Source organism: Odocoileus virginianus, chromosome 15 (genome assembly GCF_023699985.2).
Source record: "Odocoileus virginianus isolate 20LAN1187 ecotype Illinois chromosome 15, Ovbor_1.2, whole genome shotgun sequence".
Lineage (NCBI taxonomy): Eukaryota > Metazoa > Chordata > Mammalia > Artiodactyla > Cervidae > Odocoileus > Odocoileus virginianus.
Genome location: NC_069688.1, coordinates 41,876,181 through 41,899,801, shown reverse-complemented (window position 1 = coordinate 41,899,801; position 23,621 = coordinate 41,876,181). Strand labels below are relative to the sequence as shown.

Below are 23,621 nucleotides of genomic sequence, written 5' to 3'. Positions count from 1 at the left end.
CAGATTTCTTTATCTGTTTATCTATTGATAAACACTTCTGTTATTTCCATGCCTTGGCTAGTGTAAATATTTCTGCAGTGAACATGGGGCTTCAGATATCTTTTCAAGTTAGTGATTTTATTTCCTTTGAGTGAATACCCTAAATTAGAATTGACTTTATCAAATGGTAGTTCTGTGTTTAATTTTTTGAGGAACCTTTATACTGTTTTCCATAGTGACTGTGTCAATTTACATTCCGTCTACAGTGCAGTTCCCTTTTTTCCACATCCTCGCCAAGACTTGGTATGTTTTGTTTTTTTTGATAATAGTCATTCTAACAGGTATGAGATGATATCACATTGTGGTTTTAATTTTTATTTCCCTGATGATTACTGATGTTGAGCACCTTTTCATGTATTTGTGTGTCTTCTTTAGGAAAATGTATATTCAATTCCTCTGCTCCTTTTTACTTAGATTGCTTTTTTATTTTTGCTATTGAATTATATAAGTTCTTATAATATTTTGGCTATTAAGCTCTTATTAGATATGATTTGCAAATGTTTTCTCCCATTCCATAGATTGCCTTTTCATTTTGTTGATGTTTTCCTTTGCTGTGCAGAAGCTTTTTAATTTGATGTAGTCCCACTTTGCTTTTGTTGACTTTGCTTTTTGTGTAAAATTAAACCAATACTGATGTCAGGGAGCCTACCACCTGTGTTTTCTTCTGGGGGTTTTATGGTTTCGGATCTTCTGTTCAGCTCTTTAATCCAGTTTTGAGTTTTTCTATGTGGTGTAAAGACAGAGGTGCAGTTTCACTCAGCTGTCTAGTTTTCCAACATCACTTATTGAAGAGAGTGGTTTTTTCCTATTGTATATTCTTAGCTTCTTTGTTGTGAACTAATTGACCATATATGTGTGGGCTCTCTGTTCTGTTCCATTGATCTATGTGTCTCTTTTTATGTCAGTACCATATTGTTTTGATTAATATAGTTTTGTAATATAGTCTGAAATCAGATAGCTTGATCCCTTCATCTTTGTTTTTCTTGCTCATGATTACTTTGGCTATTTGAGATCTTTTGTGATTCTATACAAATTTTAGGATTGTTTTGTTCTATTTCTTTGTGAAATGCCATTGGAATTTTAAGAATTGCACAGAATCTATAGATTTCTTTGGGTACTATGGATATTTTACCAATATTAATTCTTCCAGTTCTTGAGCATGAGCTGTCATCTCATTTATTTTAGTATCAGTTTCTTTCATCAGTATCTTAAATTTGCAATATATAGGGCTTTCAACTCTGATTAAATTATTTCTAGGTATTTTATTCTTTTTTATGCAGTTATAAATGGGATTGTTTTCTTAATTTCTCTTTCCAATAAGATTCTTATTAGTGTATTGAAACACAACAGATTTTTGTATATTGATTTTGTATTCTGCAACTTCACTGTTTGTTAGTTGTAACAGCATTTGATGGCATAAGCATTGATCATCTTCACCTGTCTGGCAGTTTTGGATGCAGTGGCTTTCCCTGTAAGTTTAATTGTCTGATATCTACGAGTAGTTGGTTCGGTATGTTTATCTTTTTCTTGTGAGGATAGGAGTGATGATTTCCAGTCTTTATGTGCCAGAACAGGAACCAGAAATCTGAGTATCTTTTCATGCAGTTTTTGGACATTTATATATGTTCTTTGGAGAAATGTCTGTTCATATTTTCTGTTTTTAAATTGGATTAACTTATGTCTTTTTATTATTTAGTTGTAAGAGATCTTTATATACAGTCTAGATGCAGGTCTTTTATCACATATATTTGATTTGCAAAAGTTTTCTTGCATGACATGGCTTGTCTTTCACTTGTTCAGTGATGTCCTTTGATTACAGAACTTTTTTTTTTAAATTAAGTTCATTGTTTCTTTTGTTGCTTATCATTTGGGTGTTATTTCTAGAAACCATTGCCTAATTCAAGGTCACGAAAATTACACCTATTTTCTTCTAAGTGTTTTATAATTTGGGTTTTTACACTGAGATCATTGACACATTTTGAGTTAATATTTTTTATGGTATGAAGCAGGTGTCCAACTTTATTCTTTCTTTTGTAGATATCTGGTTGTCCTAGCACCAGAAAAAACTACATTCCCCATTGAATTGTCTTGGGCAATTAAATCAGTTGAATGTTAATTATGTTATGGTTTATTTCTGGGCTTTGAGTTCTGTTCCATCAATATATATGTTTATTATATACCACACTGTGTTGAATTCAATAATGATATTGTAGCTTTGTAGTAGTTCTAAAATTGGGAAGCGTGTCCTTCAACTTTGTCCTTTTTTTTTAAAGATTATTTTGTCTATTCTGAGTCTGTTTTTTTTTTTCTCTTAAGTTTTTATATTCATTTTATAGTCAGGTTGTTGGTTCTTACCTTTTTAACTTGGTGCTTTAAGTGAGATAGGGTTTACTTGTACTTCACTTGTAGTTTTTTTCTTGCAAGATTTGTTGATACAGTTTTTCTTAACCCTTTTATTCCTTGACTTTGGCTTATCTGTTTTATCTGTGTGTATTTTAATATCTTTGGATCTTCTCTGTTAGTAAGCAAAGGGCATGGATAAATAAAATAAAATAGTATTGCGGTTAGCAGAAAATAATTTTGAATCAGAGAGCAGAATGGAAGAAATCTGCAAAATCAGTATTCTATTCTATTACCACTTTTTTTTTTTACTTCAAATAGTATGAATTCCTAGACCATTCTTGAAATATATGAATAACAAAACACATCCCAGAGTCTAAGATGAATGATTTTTCAGATTATCTTTTTAACACATTTTAATAGAGATCATTTCTCTACCTTCTTTCCAATCATACAAAAATTAATATGGTAGTAATAATTTATTCTTAAGTATTAACTCAAGTTTCTATCAAACTTTAGTTTCTTTAAGCCTTTATACTTTAATTGAAACTCATATCATTTTACCTAGTAAGATTTTACTGTTTTTCCAGAAAGAGTGGTTGTTTATGTGTTTTTGTTACATAGAACGTTTAACCATTTTCATACATGATTGTGTGAATTAGAATTATCTGTAACATTTAAAAAGTACATAGTTGCCTAGTCTTCACTCTACTGATATGTCTGAAATCAGTCAGGGGAGTAATGCAGGACAATAGACAGGTAGGTTTGAGAATTTGTTGACTCAAGATAAATTTTTATGGATCTTTAGTGTATTAATCAGGATTCTCTAGAGAAAGAGAACAAATGAGATATGTGTGTGTGTGTGTTTATGTGTGTGTCTGCGCGCATGGGTGTGCATAATGGAGATTTACTATGAGGCAGATATGGAGGTTGAGAAGTCCCAAGATCTGCTGTCTGTGACCTGGAGACCCAGGAAAGCTGGTACTGTAATTCAGTCTGAAACCAGGTCTGAAGGCCTGAGAACCAGGGGAGCTGGTGGTGTAAATTTCAGTTTGAAGTCTGAAGGCAGGAGAAGGTGAGATAAAATGTCCCAGCTCTAGCAGTGTGAGGCAGTAAAAGGAGATGAATTCCTCCTTATTCTTCCCTAGTTCTGTTTAGGCCCTCAAGGGATTCGATGGTGGCCACCACATTGGGGAAGGCAGTCTGTTTTACTAAGTACATGAATTCAAATGCTAGTCTCCTTTGGAAATACCTTCAGACATGCCCAGAAATAATATTTGATCTGGGCACCCCATGATTGACACAGAAAATTAATTTTCACACCCAGTTTTTACATAAATTATTTTTTTTAAATTATAACTTAAATATGTTCAAATATAAAACTATTAATGCCTTATGTATATAGTTTTCAAACTGTAAAGACAATGTAGGTTTTCTAATAAAATACCAAAAAGACTTGAAAATCCTAAGAATTCACATTATTAGTATCATTGTATTAATGAAATGAATGGTTTCCTATTTTCCTCTGTTATTTCCAGTATATTTCCCAGAGGTTATATAGCTGGGAGAAGATCCCCAGGTGATTCTTATGTACTTTGTCTTGTGAGAACCAGTGCTTTTTAGCATTAATTTTTGCCCTTGTTTATATACTTTATTGTTTTGTTTTATTATTATTTAATGATTTTATTTTCTGTTTCTCTGGTTGCAGATTCTTGTGAGGCTAGCATACCTATAATCAAATATTTCCATGTATTTGATTTCTAAAGTGATTTTCTTTTTCTGAGCTATTGCTAACTCTGATTAACTTAGGTTGTAATGATGCTGTTTGGCCTTTGCATGGTATAATCACATTTAAAAATTAAGTCTGCTTTTAATTTTCTCAGTAGTCTGCTACCATTAGTTAAAATATTCTTATCTATTGGCATGACCATAATCACAAATACAGGCTTGGTCATTAAAATTGTGGGGCAATGTTCAATTAAAGGATGTGTCATATGATGATATAGAATATTCTATGTGTTGAGTATCATTAAGAGAAAAACTTAAAAAATTATCATAGAGAACTTAAGAATAGATCTCAAGAGTATATCTGCTGTCCCTAGTTTTATAAACACTGCTATAAAAGTTTTCAAACATGGATTTTTGCTTTCTCTAAAGATCTTATATGGAAGTGAAGAAATTGATTGGAAGGGAGTTGGGGGTTATGGATATGGTTAGGAAGGAATTTCAGAATCACTTAACTATCTCCTTGTACTCCAAATAAGATTACCATATATAGGAGTGTATTGTTAGATAAAGTGCTTTATGTGATTTCTGATGTATCACTCCTTTTGATTCACTATCATACAGTGTTAATCTTGGCTTCTTAGTTTTATCCTGTCATATTTGATTATTTTTTCACTTGATAAATTTGTTGTTTCCCATGTGAGATTGTGAACTATGGTGTTGGAAAAGACTCTTGAGAGTCCCTTAGACTGCAAGGAGGTCAAACCAGTCAGTCTTGAAAGAAATCAGTCCTAAATATTCATTGGAAAGACTGATGCTGAAGCTGAAGCTCTAGTACTTTGGCCACCTAATGCAAAGAACTGACTCATTGGAAAAGACCCTGATTCTGGGAAAGATTGAAGGCAGGAGGAGAAGGGGACAACAGAGGATGAGATGGTTGAATGGCACAGTGACTTGATGGACATGAGTTTGATCAATCTCCAGGAGTTGGTGATGGACAGGGAAGTATGGCATGCTGCATTCCATGGGGTCGCAAAGAGTTAGACACAACTGAATGACTGAACTGAACTAAACTGATATGAGGTTGTAACCCAACAAAGTGTATTATGTGTACATACTTGGTTTAGTCGCTAAGTCGTGTCCAACTCTTGTGACCCCATAGGCTGTAGCCCAGTGGGCTCCTCTGTCCATGTGTGTGGGATTTCCCAGGCAAGACCAGAGTGGGTTGCCATTTCCTTCTCCAGGGGATCTTCCCAACCCAGGGATCGAACCCAGGTCTCCTGCACAGCAGGCAGAGTCTTTACTGACTGAGCCAACAGGGAATTCCTTAATAGGTGCTTAATGAATTGAACTGTACCAGCTCAACTAAGAAAAACTCTCATAAATATTTATTAAAGGAGAATTAACACATAGATTGGGGCTTCTCAGGTGGCTCAGTAGTAAAGAATCCCCCTGCGAAGCATGAATTTGATCCTTGGGTTGGGAAGATCCCCTGCAGAAGGAAATGGCAACCCACTCCCATATTCTTGACTGGGAAATCCCATGGACAGAGGAGCCTGGCAGTCTATAGTCCATGGGGTCACGAAAGAATCAGACATGACTTAGCAACTAAGAAAAAAAATACTTAGATCATTTCTTTGTGAAAATATTTGTTAAAATTAAACTTAAAAAAAAATACATTATTTGCTGTAATTCTAGGTATAACTAGGACCACAGAGGTATCTCTTTGAGCTGTAGTTTTTACCTTTGTATTTAGACCAAGTCAAATCAGTATGTTTTTGAAGTAAGTTTTTCTATAAATATTTTATTTATGATTTTTTTTTTTTTGCTTAGAAAATGACATTGTATCAAACTTACTGTTATGTGAAGGTCAGAAGATGCTTAGTAGTAATTGTAAATACATATAAAGTCTTTCCAGTTTAATCTTTTTCTGTATTTATTATTTGTCATTAAATTTTAAGGTAATGATTCTTGATATTTCTTTTTCTTTTTAAATAGATATGATGATGCTATTCAGCTATATGATCGAATTTTACAAGAAGACCCAACTAACACTGTAAGTTAGCTGGTTGTCCTGAAGATCAGTTAATTCTGTGTTAAGAAGTGAAATTATTTTAGAAATAATGGAAAAATACACATGGAAATGTATTTTGTTATTTGAAATATCTCATGATGGGTCACTTTAAAAAAAGTAGGTTTTAACTCTTCAGTTAAATTTGACTTACAAGATCTCTTATTAGAAAGCAGCTAGTTAAAATTTAGATAAAATAAATTTTATGTGCTTGTAAGAACAAACACCTGTCAGAACTTATAGTTTCTGCAATATTTTGAAGTTTATTAAATACTAACTTGTTTGGGTAGTTATATTTTAGTTGTCTTATTGAAAATGAAACATGTCATCTCAGTAATTAATGTATGGAATTAATTAATGAAAGGCTTTTTGGTAGTATTACCTGTTCTAAAAATATCCTGGTGAAAAAAAATTATTTTTTAAGTATTGAGAACATTTTAGTTTACTGTATTGGTATAATGGCTTAGATTATTTCTTTTAATATAATCCCACCCCAGGGAAATTTTCTCTGGAAGCTTCCTAGGTGTTTTGTAGATATTTAAATGGTAAGGATTCTCAGAATGTAGAAATTCAGGGGAAAGTTTTGACAACTGCAAGCCTATATGTTATTAAAAAGCAGTTAATTTAGATATTCCAAATATCTAAAAAGTTAAAATTGAAAAAAATTTAATAATCTTTTAATTTTATTTATCCTAATATGTTGCTCTCTGTTTTAATAAAACAATCCCTTATAAAAAGCACCATTTTTCTTTTCCTAAAGATTTTCTCATGTACTTATTTCAGCTGTAAGATTTCACCACAGTTTTAAAAGGTATTCATTTTTTTTTTGCAGCCATATATAGAAAATATACCAGATTTCTGAAAAACTTGTTTCATGTAATTTTCTCATGCTAGTTTAAAAATCAGTAGTTTTTAATGTATTTTTTTAATTAGAAGTCAAATATTTCTGTGTCAGTTTAAGTTGGGCATATTTTAAAGAAATTAGTTCACTACAGGTTCTAAGATAATATGTAACTAAATATTATCCTGTCTTTGTAGTACTTTCCATGTTTTATGGGTTGGCTCCCCTCAGGTTATCTGAGGGGGTAGTAACTAAATCATTTGGTTGTTAGATAAACATTCTAGAACAAAGTGACTAAATTCAGCTTTGTTAGATGTATTATTCTTTCATCAAATATTATTTTTATCTAGTCTTCCCTCAGTACCTTCTGTCCTTCTGGAAATATTTATTTGAGTATCTGTCAGGAGCCACCAAAGTGTTGGTGTTACTAAAAATAAAGACAATATTTCTGTTACCATATCCATAGAAAGCACTGTGGTAGACATTAAGAGAGAACAACAAAGCCATATAAGACCTAGAACTAATAAAGTCTGGTAGGGGAAGACTTCACTTACTTTAAACAGTACAGACAGAGTGCCTAAAAAACTGTGGATAGATGACATTGTACAGGAGGCAGAGATCAAGACCATCCTCAAGGAAAAGAAATGCAAAAAGGCAAAATGGTTATCTGAGGAAGCCTTACAAACAGCTGTGAATAGAAGAGAAGCAAAAGGCAAAGGAAAAAAGGAAAGATATACCTATCTGAATGCAGAGTTCCAAAGAATAGCAAGGAGAGATAAGAAAGTCTTCCTCAGTGATCAATGGAAAGAAATAGAGGAAAACAATCGAATGGGAAAGACTAGAGATCTCTTCAAGAAAATTAGAGATACCAAGGGAAATTTTTCATGCAAAGATGGGCACAAGAAAGGACACAAATGGTATGGACCTAACAGAAGCAGAAGATATTAAGAAGAGGTGGCAAGAATACACAGAAGGATTGTACAAAAAAGATCTTCACGACCCAGATAATCACGATGGTGTGATCACTCACCTAAAGCCAGACATCCTGGAATGTGAAGTCAAGTGGGCCTTAGGAAGCATCACTATAAACAAAGCTAGTGGAGGTGATGGAATTCCAATTGAGTTATTTCAAATCCTAAAAGATGAAGCTGTGAAAGTGCTGCACTCAATATGCCAGCAAATTTGGAAAACTCAGCAGTGACCACAGGACTGGAAAAGGTCAGTTTTCATTCCAATCCCAAAGAAAGGCAATGCCAAAGAATGCTCAAACTACCACACAGTTGTACTCATCTTACATGCTAGCAAAGTAATGCTCAAAATTCTCCAAGCCAGGTTTCACAGTATGTGAACCGTGAACTTCCAGATGTTGCAGCTGGATTTAGAAAAGGCAGAGGAACCAGAGATCAAATTGACAATATCCGTTGGATTGTCAAAAAAGCAAGAGTTCCAGAAAAACATCTGCTTCTGCTTTATTGACTGTGCCAATGCCTTTGACTGTGTGAATCACAACAAACTCTGGAAAATTCTTAAGGAGAAGGGAATGCCAGACCACCTGACCAACCTCTTGAGATATCTGTTCACAGGTCAGGAAGCAACAGTTAGAACTGGACATGTAACAACAGACATGTAACTGGCCATGTAACAACAGACATGTAACTGGACATGTAACAACAGACTGGTTCGAGATAGGGAAAGGAATACGTCAAGGCTGTATATTGTCACCCTGCTTATTTAACTTACATGCATAGTACATCATGAGAAATGCTGGGCTGGAGGAAGCACAAGCTGGAATCAACATTGCTGGGAGAAATATCAATAACCTCAGATATGCAGATGACACCACCCTTATGGCAGAAAGTGAAGAAGAACTAAAAAGCCTCCTGATGAAAGTGAAAGAGGAGAGTGAAAAAGTTGGCTTAAAGCTTAACATTCTGAAAACTAAGATCATGGCATCTGGTCCCATCACCTCATTGGAAATAGATGGAGAGACAGTGGAAACAGTGTCAGACTTTATTTTGGGGGGCTCCAAAATCACTGCAGATGGTGACTGCACCCATGAAATTAAAAGATGCTTGTTTCTTGGAAAAAAAGTTATGAACAACCTAAAAAGCAGAGACATTACTTTGCTGACAAAGTTCCATCTAGTCAAAGCTATGGTTTTTCCAGTAGTCATATATGGATGTGAGAGTTGGACTTAAAGAATGCTGAGAGCTGAAGAATTGATGCTTTTGAACTGTGGTGTTGGAGAAGACTCTTGAGAGTCCCTTGGAATGCAAGGAGATCCAACCAGTCCATCCTAAAGGAAATCAGTCCTGAATGTTCACTGGAAGGATTGATGCTGAAGCTGAAACTCCAATACTTTTGCCCCCTGATGCAAGGAACTGACTCATTTGAAAAGATCCTGATGTTGGCAAAGACTGAAGGCAGGAGAAGAAGGGGATGACAGAGGATGAGATGGCTGGATGGCATCACGACTCAATGGACATGAGTTTTAGTAAAATCCGGGAGTTGGCGATGGAGAGGAAGGCCTGACGTGCTGCAGTCCATGGGGTCACAAAGAGTCAGACATGACTGAGCGACTGAACTGAACTGAAACAGTAATGTTACTGTGTAGAAGTTTCATGGTTTTATCCATAGTTATAATTCAAGCTTTTATACTGTAGGGCTTTGCATTGTCTAACACTGACTGTATGACTCTTTCATCGATCTTGTGCTCCTGTATTCCTGGATATCCAGTATAAAAATGAGGTTATTCATTAAAGTTTTAGGGAACTCTCTTTCCCTCTCATATGCATTCATTATTCTTTCAAAAAATATTTGTTGAGTGCTTGCTATGTGCTTGGTATAGAGACTAGAAGGATGATTTAGACATTATCCTTGACTTTGGTTTAGAGACATAGCATGATATACTTAACAGATTGTAGACCTTGAAATAGACTTGGTAAATCCTGATTCTTTGGTGATTTGCTGTAGTATTTCTGAGCCTTGTAGGCCTTGATGGTTGAGTATGGCTTAACTAAGACTGATGACGGGCTGGGGAAAGACATCATATTCCATGATGTAATGAGTAAGCCTTAACATTATTAAAGTACACGACCTACCTTGGGAGAAAAGAAAAAAGTGATTGAAGTGGAAGTTTCAAATTTAGGGAGGTTGCTAAAATGGGTCATCTCATCTATTTTTTAAAAATTGTGAAATGCTCTTTTGAAAAAGTAGTATGTACACATGTTAAAAATTGCAAACAGTACTAGCATATATATTGAAAAATAAGTCCTCCCATCCCAGATCTCAAGCCCTCCTTCTCTTAGGCAAATGTCTCTTAAGAATTTTTCCAGAAAATTTTTTCTCATGCACACACAAATAGGTCTTTATGCATGTGTTGTATGTGTGTGTGTCCCTTTTGATAGGGAGAATGGTTGGAAATGCAGATGGTGGCATACTCTACCTTTTAAGTGAAAGTGCTCAGTTGTGTCCAGCTCCTCTCTGCATTGCAGTTTTCAGGCAAGAATACCAGAGTAGGTTGCCCTTTGCTTTTCCAAGGGATCTTTCCAACCTGGGGTTGAACCTGTGTCTCTTCTTTTTTTTTTAATCTCTCCCTTTCCCCCCTCCCACCCCTGCTGAACTGTATCTCTTGCATCTCCTGCATTGGTAGGTGGATTCTTTATCATTGAGCTCCCTGGGAAGCCCCAAACTCTACCTGTCTATGTCAGCACATCCTTTATCTCATCCTTTAAGTCGCTGGATAGCATTGTAGTATATGGATGTATAATCCTTGTTCTGATGAAAAACTTTCTTGAACTAGTTAAGTCCCTTTGGTATCTGATACATTCCTCCCAGAAGCAGTGTTGCAGTGCGTGTCATTTGTAGAATATATTCCTAGAAGTGAAATCTGAGTCAGGAGATCCATGTATCTTAAAAGTTAACAGATACTGCCTAATTTCCCTCCACAAAAGTGTTTTAGTCATCTGTACTCACTCACATGGTATATGAGAGTGCTTCTTTCTCAGTGTCCTCCCACATGGTGTATTATCAGCTTTTTTTATTTTTAACCTTTGCCAATGTAATTAGTTAAATATATAATTTGCATTATGAGAGATTCTGAGTATCTTTTAATATGCTTAAAAGGCCACTTACCTTTTTCTTTTTGAACTGCCTTTTTTAATGCAGTTATTTCATGAAATTTCATTTCTAGTCTTGTTGAAGAGAGCATGGTTCTAGCGCTCTGCGTAGGTTTAACCTACCCCTTCTTCACCACTGATTCACCACTGAGGAAGACTAGGGCTTTAAGGGGCAATATTTTATACTTTTAGTTGGTTCATTGTCCTGAGTGATTAGCAGTACAAGGAGTTCTACATTTGTGAACAACCTGGTATGTTATACTTCAGAGTTTTTTTTTCTGCATTATCAGTAAAGTTTTTATTTCTTTTTTTGATTTCTTCTTATTTTAATTTGTGGTTGATTTGCAATGTTCTTTTTGTTTCGGGTTTCACAATAGTAAGTTGAGTTTTTTTGTAGATTATTCCTTTATAGGTTATTACATGATATTGAGTATAACAAAATTTTAATTCTTAGAAAATGGAGTGTGAAGTCAAATTTGATTGGCAAAGTACCATCAGATTTTTTGTTTTAAAGATAATTGTCAGTAATGTGGGAGATGGTTTGAAAGGGGTAAAAAGAGATGAATTATGTAATTTGGAGACTGTTCTGTCTTAGGCCAGAGATTATGGGACTCTAAGGTGGCTTACTGGGAAAGTACAACCTAGAACTCCCTCTACCCCAGATGTTGAGACCCAGAAAGACCACTGCCTCTAAGGCTTATGCCATGACCCTTATTTTGGAATTAGGTGTAATTGCCTCTCTGCCAAGCGTGAAGATGCTTTTAGAAGGCCACATTTCCCAGGGTTATGGAATAAGCCTTGGAAGCAAAAGAACCTGGAATTCTGCTTTCCCTCTGTTGCCAGTGGTCTTTCTGGGTCTCAACATCTGGGAAGGGGTTGCTCTGCATTGTACTTAACTGGTAGACCTTAGTCCTTTAATCCTTTTCTAGGTTCTTGCCCTGTGTGGCCTATTTTTTTCTTTTTTTTTGAAGATGTAAGATGTCTTTTAGGAAAAAATTGATAGCTAACTATAGTAGATAATGTTACAGAGGTATGTAACAAATTTATGATCATAAGAACTTTTTGGCGTTTCATATTTTATAGTAGAAATCCTGACTCCATTATTAAGATTGCTTGTAAAATGTGGAGCAGTTTTCATTTTTGACTTAAACTGACTTTACAAAGGTCGATCTAAACAAGAAATTCAGAAGAATTCAAAACATTGGCATAGTTCATAAGATGTGAAAAAAAATGTGAGAAAGAAATATAAATGGAAATTGATAAATAGTTAAGACTCAATGTTTAGTCTAATGGTATTTAAACTATTTTGGTGTATAATTAATGTATAATAGACTGCACATATTTAAGGTGTATAATTTGATAAATTTTGACGATTGTATACACCTGTGAAACCATCACCACAATTAAGGTAGTGAACAGAATCATCATCGTCTAAAGTTTTCTTTGCCCCTTCTGATTTTTGTATTCATATATACATAAATAATCTTTCTTGTAGGATATAATTAAATTACAAACAATTTTATCCTTTTGGGTCTTTGTGAGATAGGCCCAGAACATTGTTTATCCTGGGACTAATTATTCCCCAATAGGTCCATCTTAGTACTCTATCCAGTGTCCTAGGAATCATGGTATTTTCCAGTCTGGCTGGTAGAAAAAGACACTGTTCCCAGCCTTGTGTGAGCTCTGGGGCACTTTTCCCCCTAAATGTTTCTTTTAGATCTTTTCTTGGCATTTGACGTTTCCTCGTACACATACACTGATCGGTACTGATCAGTACTACTCACTACTTCAGGGGATCAGGATTCTCGTACACGTGCACCGGTCAGTACATTAAGTACTGAGTACTTAAGGGGAACCCTGGAGATTCAAGGGAAATCTCTTTAGAGTCTTTTGTATTTTTCTTTATTTTCCTGTACTCTGCCCCATGAACTCTAACGTGTTTGATCTTTTTGGACTCTTGAATGCTTTCTGAACTCATGGATTCATCTGGGCTCAACCTGGTTTTCTTTTCTTGCACAGCACCCTTGAAACTCAGAACAGTGAACCAGGGCAATAAAAATAGGGCTCACCTTGTTTGTTTCTGCCCGACAGGAATCATCTCTCCTTTTTTTTTGCCTGTTGTCCTCTGCCTTAAAAATGGTTGTTACATATATATTTATATATAGTTACAGTTGGTATTTTCAGGCAAGAGGATAAAACTGCTCCCTGTTACTTCATCTTGGCTGGAAATGAAATCCCTGCTTAGTAGTCTTTTTAAATGATCATGATAAGTGAAGTTTTTTGTTTTCCAAAATGTTATATTATTTTTCTGTAGAAGGACTGTTGTGTGTGAATTAATGATATATTGTTGCCTGTATGATACTGATTGCCATGTAGATTTTTCTTTAAACTGTCATGTGTAGTTTCATTACGAAGACTGATTTTTTATAGTTGAATAGTTACTACTTAAAAGTTTGCTTTTAAACTTAGAATACTAGGAGATAGGATACTGTATCTTAGGTTTAGAGTGGTTTAACAGTATATTGCTTATATAGTAGAGATTTGGGAGCATGTTTCCCAAATTGATTAATAAAACCTTATAATTAAAATCTTTGCTTATACTTCACTAAAGTGTTAGGTGGAAAACTCTTAGTTTTTAAAATAGACTATTAAAAAGTTAATACCAATTTTTTTTTTGTTTTACATTATTTTAAAATTGTGGTATTCCACCTACTACAAATATCCATGATTCAAAATAATAGTAACAAGTTAATTTGTAATATCTCAGTTTTTTTCAGGAACTCTGATCAATGAATCTAGAATGATAATGAGAAATTTGAGATCCTACTTCTCATCCTTCCTCTTTTGATGCATTTAGGTAGTTTAAACCTCTTGTTTTCCATTCATGAAAGGCTTTTTAATTTTTTTTTTAAAAGGCATTTAAAAATATTAATTATCTATGAAACACTGGTAATGTTTTGTAAACAGTATTCTACAAAATACTAGTGTCCTAAAACTTTGGTGTGTGTTCAATAGTAGAGACATGATTCTGTTGTCAAATCACTTAGAAAAAGTTAGTATCTGGTGTATTTTTTAAAAAATGAAACTCATTTGTGAATAATGGTGTCCATTACTGTGTTCATACCACATCTCTTACTATGACTATAGAAGTACTGGTTCCTATTCATGTTTATAGTTTGACTTTTTGTCTCTTATTTATGGAATTTGAATGCAGTATTTTCAGCAGGTTTCACGGCATCAGTACAAAATCATTTTAACTGATAAAGATCCTGTAAGGACTGGGGCAAGTTACTTTTAGAACTTTACTTTTACTTTCCTTCTGAATTCTTTATAAATTGAGACTTCTTATATTTATTATGGTCCTTTCATTGTGCTAAATAGTAAAATTATTTTAAAAAATATTGCTTACCTATGTGGCAGGCATTGTGGTAGGCCTTCGATATGAGCCATATAATCAAGGATATATATTTTTAACAGAGGTGTCATTTTTATCATTACCAAAATATTATTATCACTATTGTTATAAATATGGTGCTTGCTTTTTTTTATTGGAAGTCTCTAAATTTTCTCTGATGTTTTTTGACTTTCAGTTTTTCATAAAGTCCACCTTTCCTCCCCAGGACAGATAGCTCTTTTTATCTAAGGAGGCTTCATTCATTTTACTTTCCTTGTCTATATCTTGTGGAGTGTGTGTTATTTTAAAGAATGACAGTCATGTTCATAATTAAACAGAGATGAAGGGGATGTAAATTTAATAATTCACACAGCACCCTGCAGTCTCTGTTCACTGTGGCCCCAAACATAAAGTCTTGATTATACACAGTGCTGCCTTTTCTCCTGAGTTCTTCCTAATAGCCAATGTCCTCCCTCCATATAGTTTTCTCTTCTGCTTTCTTTATGTCTACTTGCATCTTCTATTTCAGTTCAGATATCACATCTGGAACCTTCTTTGCTGTCTTTCCACCTCTTCCCCTCAGGCTGTTAGGATCTCTTCTATGTTGTCACAATATCCTAGGTACCTCTATCATTGTCTTTTTATTTGATGTATCTTTCTCTTATCAGACTTAACTCCCTTAATTATCTATTCCTTTTTTTATTCTTATTTTCACTGTCTAGCACAGTACCTGGCAAACAATAGATGTTCATTATGTATTTGATTAATATGTAAACAAATGGCATTTATTTTTCTATTTATATTTGAAAAGCTTTAAGATGCAAGTTTTAAATGTTTTGTATATTATAAAAATATTTCTTTCAGAACCCATTTTATTCTTTTGAAAGACTTTTAGCTAGATTTTTCTCTTAAAATTGTGAAAAAAGTTATTAGAGGCCATATTTGTATAATGACATTCAAGTGGCCACAGTAAGATTATTTTCTAATCTCCACTATCCCTCTATCTCTTAAGATACAGATCTTATGAATGAGATAGAGTAAAGGACTTTAGGCTGGATAAAGATTAAGATTCCCTGCTGGCTTGTAATTATTTGAATCTGGATGGTTATTTATTTGAATGAAATGATGCATATATTGTGTACATCAAAAGTAAAGCACATGTGATTGTTAGAGGAATGTTTGAACTCCCCAGTGGGATGTCATGGGGTATGTTTATAAACTCTCACTAAGCAGTAGTTCTACAATGGAATTTCATTGGCATTGAGATAATAATTTGCACAGTCAAATTACCTTCTTTACAAAAACCCAGGGAATCATGAAGGCCTAATCCTTTATTAATGTCAACCCACAGGCTGCAAGAAAGCGTAAGATTGCCATTCGAAAAGCCCAGGGGAAAAATGTGGAGGCCATTCGGGAGTTGAATGAGTATCTGGAACAGTGAGTGTCTTACAAGAGGATTGTGTTTTGTTATTCTGATAAATCTTTTTTAATTAAAATGGAATTTGCATTTGATTTCCTTTTGGCTTCCATGCTGTTCATTTACAGAATATCTACACATTAATTTTTTTCCCCCTTACTCTCACCAGATTTGTTGGAGACCAAGAAGCCTGGCATGAACTTGCAGAACTTTATATCAATGAACATGAGTAAGTCATTAAACACATAAAGTTTTGCTAAGAAATGCAATTTTCATCACTATATAAGTTCAGGAGGTATAGTAGTTTCTGAAGGAATGGTGAGAAGATATGAATTGTGTCAAATTAACAAAATAAATAAATAAATTGACAATTTGTTGGTTATTATATGTGAATTGTTTTAAGTAGGTCAGTTGTGTTTTGCTAAATTATTTTTATTTGGGAAATAAGTTTTCTTTTAAATCCAGATGGCATTCTTTGAAATTAGAAAGGCATGTATTTGCTGAGCTAAGGTTATTTTTAGTGAATCAAAATTGTGAATTTTTAGAATTTAAATTGTTCTTATATACAAAGAGTGTTATACTCCCTGCTGTTTAAAAATTCTGTCAATTGTATGCATTTATTAGCCTTAGCATGAAGAGAATCAACTCTTCCAAAGTAGAAGCATTCTGTTGCCTGGGTGAAAAACCAAGAATAATCAAGAATGTTGAATGTTGTAGGAACTTGCTTATTGGGTATTTAATGTTTTTGTTAGCTTTTTTTTTTTTATTGCTGCAGTGACAGGAGGAAATCCCAGTGTGAGAGGATTAGCCCAGTCTTAGTGCAAGTTTTCTAATATCACAGCATTAATGCTAACCTCTATCTGGAGGCAGGTTTTGTTTTGTTTTTTTTTCCTTAGTTCTGAGTTTGAAGTATATCAGATTGTTTCTTTCATCCCTTTTGAGAGAATAGAATCAGATTCTCATGTGCATATTCTTATTGTGCATGAATACGTAGAATACTTAACCTCATTCTCATAGTACAAAATAGCTGACACAGGAAATAAAATTGAATGAAGACACTTGTCTTTTGCCTTTGTTCAGGGCTATATGTGTATGTAAAATGAAGAGTTAAGGTAGTTATATGTATAATTCTAATTAAAGTGGGAGCTAAAATAAAAGTAATAGCTGTCATTTAATGAATGTGTACTGTATTCTGGGAACCATTTTTCAGTTCTGTTATACATACTGGCTATCAGATGCTCTTTGTTTTTTAATAGGAAGTTATTTCCTGAATCATGTTAAGTATATGTATGGAGATGTTTATATGATTGTAAATGTAAATGTAGTTAGATTTCTCTTATATGTGTAAGAGTGGTAGTGTATTTGGTTGAATGGTCATGTTTCCTATTTTCATTGTGTTAAAGTCAACATTTATAAAGTATTGTTGTTGATATTCAGTTGCTAAGTCGTGTCTGATTCTTTTGTGACCCCATGGACTGCAGCACGCCAGGCTCCTCTGCCCTCCACTATTTCCCCGAGTTTGCTCAAATTCATGTCCATTGAGTCACTGGTGCTATCTAACCATTTAAATAACGAACTGAATTTTTGGAGTGCAGTAAAAAAAAAAAATTAACAGTGTTTTTAATCTGTCCCTAAAGCAGATGGTAGTTATTTATGTTTTTGTGCCTCTTGAAGATTTTGTGATTAAAACCATTTACAGAAGTTTCAAATTATCAAGGAAATTTTTTCTTTAAAGAAGTATCAAATACAGAAAATTTGGAAAACACAATAAAGAATAAAGACAAAGACCAAAATCATGTGTAGTTGTATCATGCTAAATTAACTACAGTTTATATTTGATTTTTTTCTTTCAATATCCCTTGAAATAAAAAGGAACAATTATCTTTTGTAGCTTATGATTTTCACTTAGTTATATTTTATCAAAAATTCCTTATCACAGAAAATATTCCACATTGTGATTTTAATATTATTCCATCTTACTAATTAACCCTGGTATTCCTAACTAATTTCTTAGTAAAATATAGTAATGATGTACTATCTTCATTTTATTCTATTTGTTTTTAAGAAGTAAAATATTATTTATAGATGGCATGATTGCCAATTTAGAAAATTCTACAGAGTCTACAAAAAAAGTCACTAGAACTAGTAAGTATAGTAAACCTGCAGATAGGATATCACTTATATAAAAATTATATTTGTAAATACTGGCAACAAAAGATAGGATATCACTTATATAAAAATTATATTTGTAAATACTGGCAACAAACAGTCATAGTTTTAAATTAAAAGAAAGCATTCATAATAGCATAAAACACTTTGGGACGTGTATTTTTTTAATGTAAATTGTTTGTGTGCTGAAAACTACAAAGCATTAATTAAAGAAATTAAAGAGCACCTAAATAATACCAAATTCATGAATTGGAAACTCAGCATTGTTTTGTTTCTTTTTAATTGAAGTATAGTTGATTTACAGTGTTAGTTTCAGCCGTATAGCACATTGATTCAGTTATACATACATGTAGTGGTTGTCTTTATTTTTAATTGTTTCTTTGGGTTAAATTCCTCAAAGTAGAATTACTTGATTAAATGATATATGTGTTTTTTAGTGATTTTGATAAATCATTCCTAGGTGTTCACTAGAAAGGTAGTATCAATTTACTCTCACAGCAGAGTTATTAGAGTGTCCCCTTAACAACAGTGGGTGCTATTGTTCTTTTTAATCCTTGCAGGTTTTAATAGGTGAAAATTGGTTGCACGTTTTTTAGGAGCTCTTTTTATAAGTGATATCAGCTAATACTGATTTTTTTAATTTACAGAAACTTTATATTTTTAGATGGCTAGATATATCAATTTATATTGCTTTCAGGTTTTCTATCCTCTAAGAACTATATAAATACATTATCTCTTTTTTCTTCTACTTCTTTTATCAGTTTTACTTTTTTTGCATATATTTGAAATATTTTTATAGTTCTTAAATAGATTATACTATATTTTTAACCTATCACTAAATTTATTATTTACTTCATCTTGTAATAACCACATTCAGTTTTGCTTTGTTTTGGGTCTCTAAAGAGTTTATTGAGATATTGTTGGATAGAATCTTGGAAGAATCACCAGAAATCAAGAGATACAAAGACAGAACAACACCTGAAAAGTAATTTCTTTTTATGGGAAATGATAATTATGTTCTGCATATTCTTTTGTCTTGTATTACAAAGCTCCTTTTGGTCTTGAAGCTAGTTACTTACAAAATGACTGTTTACTTTTTCTAATTGAACATTTAGAAAAAATATTTTAGATTTAGGGTGAGTGAAAATAAATATCTTCATATTTTTTGAAGCTATTTGAAAATTAGAATGTTCACTTAATTCATTTAATTTGTTTCGGCTAGTCATTGTGGTAGATCGGATATTTTTGGTAGAAGTGGTAAGTTATTGTCAGATATCAGTTTATGATAGTTTTGTGGACACAGTGGCAAAAATGTAGCAAATTAGGAATTGGTTGATATATTTAACATTCTGACATTCTTTTCTGCATTTTAATAGTTATGGTAAATCACAGGCAGATTGCTAATCTAGATCTAGACTTTTTTTACTCAAAATAGATTTCCACAGTAGGATGCTAATCTCAGTCTATTTAGTGTTTTTATAGAGAAAAGGAGATATAAATTTTTGCCACATTTTTAATGTCTTTAAGTTGCTTTTATTTAAATTTGCTTCTGATTTATAAATTCTAGATACAGTTACTCCACTGGTATATATCACACCGGTTTATCATATTGAGACACTTGTTCCAAATATAAAAACTTATGGTTTTTGCCTTAATCCCAACAGTACTTTACAAACAGAATTGTGTATTTTAAACAAAGATACTGAATTTCTTTTTAATGTGATTTGTTGTTAAAACTGGCTATCAGCAAGGAGCAGTTTTTAAAAGTTAATTATGAATGTCATTATTGTAGGTTCAGCTTTACTGTAAGATTCTATAACAAAGAGAATTATCAAGATCTTGTAAGGAAAAATCATAATACTGATAAAGCAATCTAGGAGCAAATACTGTAACCTATACATATACTTTTATGTGGAACAGAAGAACTTCACAGACACTTTAGTTGCTCACTCTAATGTAGTAATAACAGTGGTTATTCTATTTTAAATGGATTTAAATCTATTTTAAATGGATTCTCAGTATTTTTACTTCTCCAAATCTTAATTTCATTGAGTTGTTGTATATAATAAATTAATATAAGTATCTGGAATGGTCAATACCATCTGGATGATATATACCATCCTTGGGAGAATTTTGAAAATAGACGTCACTTAAATCACTTTCATGTGGCTCAGTGCTCTTGGGCACTGCTGCCTGAGAAAAACTGGATTAGGCCATTTCTTGCGCCTTCCAGCTCTAAGTTTATTTGATTCTATACTTTATCCACAAAATTTATTTGATTTTATATTTTGTAAAATTGGGAGAAGGTATCCCCTCCTTGTATGTGATGTTAACACTAAATAATTTTTGACAAAAATATCTTGGCATTAATTTTTCATTAAAAACTACTGTTTACCCATTTTATCTTACTTAATGCTATGTAAGAATCAAGAGTCACAATTTTGCTCAACCACTTAAATCTCTGAGAACGTTTGTTCTTAGAGTTAATATGAATTTTTGGTGTTACCCTAGTTAAAGGAACATATTTAGAAGGGAATTATCTTTTTGATGAACTTGAGTGTTTAAGGTAGAGGTGACTTCCTTTTCTATACAGTGATGAATAAACATTAGATTGATAGTCACAATACTTTTGTTCTAGACGTTTACTCAGTTGTTTGTTTAGTAATTGTATAGCTATTATACATTAAGAACTAATACTAGATTTGGGGCATAAAAATGAAAAGGGTTAAATAGCAGTGTGATCTTTCATGAGAATTATCTTTGAATAAGATCATTAATAAATCTAAAATGCTGTGATTTGGGGGATCATTTGGGGAGGGTGTTTTTGGGTCTTTTGGCCCTTTGGGTTTGATTGCTGTATCCCTTTTTATGTTACTATTGACATATTCTTAAATACCATCACCACCACAATTTTTCATTGTAGTGTGTAGTGCATATAGACAGTATGCTTAGTAGTTAAGAATATAGGTTTTCTGCTTATATCCTAAGGTATTGATGGAATTAAATGAGTTAATATTTGTAACAGCCAGAGGGTACATGATACATAATAAACATATAAAAACAGTTATCTATTATTAGTTCTGCACGTGTGAAACAACAGCTTACATATTTTGAAAAGTGAGAATATCAGACATTAGTGTAAACTAGGCACCTTTTTATATTGACAAATGTCAAAATTAATTTTAGTAGCCTTTTTTCTGTTACAATGTCATCACTTCCTCACTGGGACTAAACCTTATAATACCTGTGTTCTTTAGGATTTCCTGTAAATATTAAGGATATTTACATGACCTAAACATATAAAATACATTATGAAGTAAATTATAGTCATGTGGGATAAAGCTGTTCTTCCAGAGCCCTTTGAGACAGTTTTTTCTTTAGGTTTTTTAATAAAGATTTTGTTTCTCTGCCACATGATTAAGTAGTAGTAGAGTGCATATCAAAACCACTATTTTTCATGGGCTTAGAAATTTGTAACTTTGTCATAATTTTGTATGTGATAGTAACCGTAACTAATGAAAAATCTTAAGGTCTTCGTCATAGAACAGGTTGGTAAATACATGTCTGTGAAAGATTTTTAATGAATAGAGAATATTTTATAAAATGTTTATTTCCTCATCATACTTTAGCTATTTGAATATTAAATTATCAGTGGATTTCTGGAACTTATTTTATGTATAAACTGATCCAGGATCTTGAAGACTATGCTGTTAATAATGTTTGAATGTCATTGTAGTGAACCAGTTTTGAAAATGTAATGTCTTTTGATCATAGGCTGCTTTAGGATTTAAGCTTCTGTTTATCCATTTCATTTAAAAAAAAGTATTATTTGTATTTATGAATTCAAGATAAGTACTTTACTAATAAAACTTTAAATTATTTTGGGAATAAAATGTATAATATCACTAAAATTGTTTTAAAATCATTTTACGGTGTAACTGAGATACTATTCATGACTTTTAAAATTGGTGTTTTTCAGCTATGCTAAAGCAGCCTTTTGTTTAGAGGAGCTTATGATGACTAATCCTTACAATCACTTATATTGTCAGCAGTATGCCGAAGTAAGTATTTTCAAAAACTAGTTGTACATGATTTTATTTTTGTTGGTGGTGTATATTATGAAACTAAGAATATGTCCTTAATGTCAAGCAAGTGTATGAATATTTAAGACATATGATGAAAATTGATTTGTGAAAGTAAAAGTTTTAAATTGTTAATATTGTAATGGAAATACTGATTTTTCAATTAAATGCCCTTATTTAAAATAGTGAATGTCTTTTTTAATTGTATCTTTTAATTGCATAGTGTATTTTTAAATTATGGATTATGTCACAGTTATCACCATTTAATGGCTTTTAAGGGATTTACAATGATTATGACTTTTACATCCATATTTCAGGAAATTTATATTTAGGTCATTATTTTGGGAACTTAACTGTTAAGGATAGCAACACAGTTGACTCCTATAAGGTTAAAAGGACTTCATTTTTAAGGAATGCAGTGCAACTAGGAAAGGACAAGTTAGTATGAATTCTAGGTTTATAATGCTAGTATAGTAATAGAAAATAGAAAGTATAAAGCAGTTGCAAGGCTGGCTTTTAATTTGGCAACAGTTTTTAATTTTAAAAACTACTCAGTGATCTTGATGTTCATAGAATGGTTTTGGGAGTTACGTTATACTTAAAATTTAGATTAGCTCTACAACTTTAAGATGAATTCTTTTAACAGCTTTCGTTTGTGTACAGAAATATCTGTTTCAGTTACTAATGCCTATGGTATGATGAAGCATGCTATATTTCAAAGTAGTAAAATAAACAGGTTTCAGCACTCTGTAATTTTTAACAGGTTAAATATACCCAAGGTGGACTTGAAAATCTCGAACTTTCAAGAAAGTATTTTGCACAGGCATTGAAACTGAACAACAGAAATATGAGAGCTTTGTTTGGACTTTACATGGTGAGTTGAGGTACATGTTTAATGTTATTTTATGAAATGTCATTTCAAGTCCATTACCTGTCCAAGTTTATCACTTCTCCTTTTTTTTTTTTTGTATTTCATTGATAAGCATATGATGTTTTTCCTCTAGTTAATTATGAGCAACAGGTTATAAGGCAGTTATATTTTTGAAAGTTAATAAAGCCTAGCTATTTGACATTTCATTGTAAATTGTCTTTTATCAGAATTTAAATCTGCCTTTCTAAAATTAAATAGCAGATACAAAGCTATGTTATGTATTTCTTGTTTTGTAATTCTTGGCCTTATGCCCAACATTGTATTAATATTTCTTATTTAAGTTATAATTGATATATTTTTAAATAAAAGATATATTAGAAGTAAAATTCCTCCTGCCAAATTAAAACTTTTTTTCATGGTATAGACAGTTTGGAAATTAATTATGGCAGGCCTGTAATTAAATATTTCTTTTGTTTATGTATGCCAAATGATGAGCTTAGAAAAAGTCAATTAACAGTAGCTATGGGAAATAGAGGAAGAATTTGCTGAACTTC

At 32.6% G+C, this 23,621-nt stretch overlaps 1 protein-coding gene across 3 annotated transcripts in view; it reads left to right on the top strand.

Annotated features, from left to right (window-relative positions):
* Positions 1 to 23,621, top strand: part of EMC2 (ER membrane protein complex subunit 2) — a 49,605-nt gene that overhangs the window by 9,267 nt on the left and 16,717 nt on the right. For all 3 annotated transcript variants that reach the window (XM_020913335.2, XM_020913337.2, XM_020913336.2), the window contains exons 5-9: positions 6,103 to 6,160; positions 15,880 to 15,965; positions 16,115 to 16,174; positions 22,094 to 22,175; positions 22,960 to 23,070. In XM_020913335.2, coding sequence (XP_020768994.1) covers positions 6,103 to 6,160; positions 15,880 to 15,965; positions 16,115 to 16,174; positions 22,094 to 22,175; positions 22,960 to 23,070 — 397 coding nt within the window. The remainder of the gene's footprint in view (positions 1 to 6,102; positions 6,161 to 15,879; positions 15,966 to 16,114; positions 16,175 to 22,093; positions 22,176 to 22,959; positions 23,071 to 23,621) is intronic.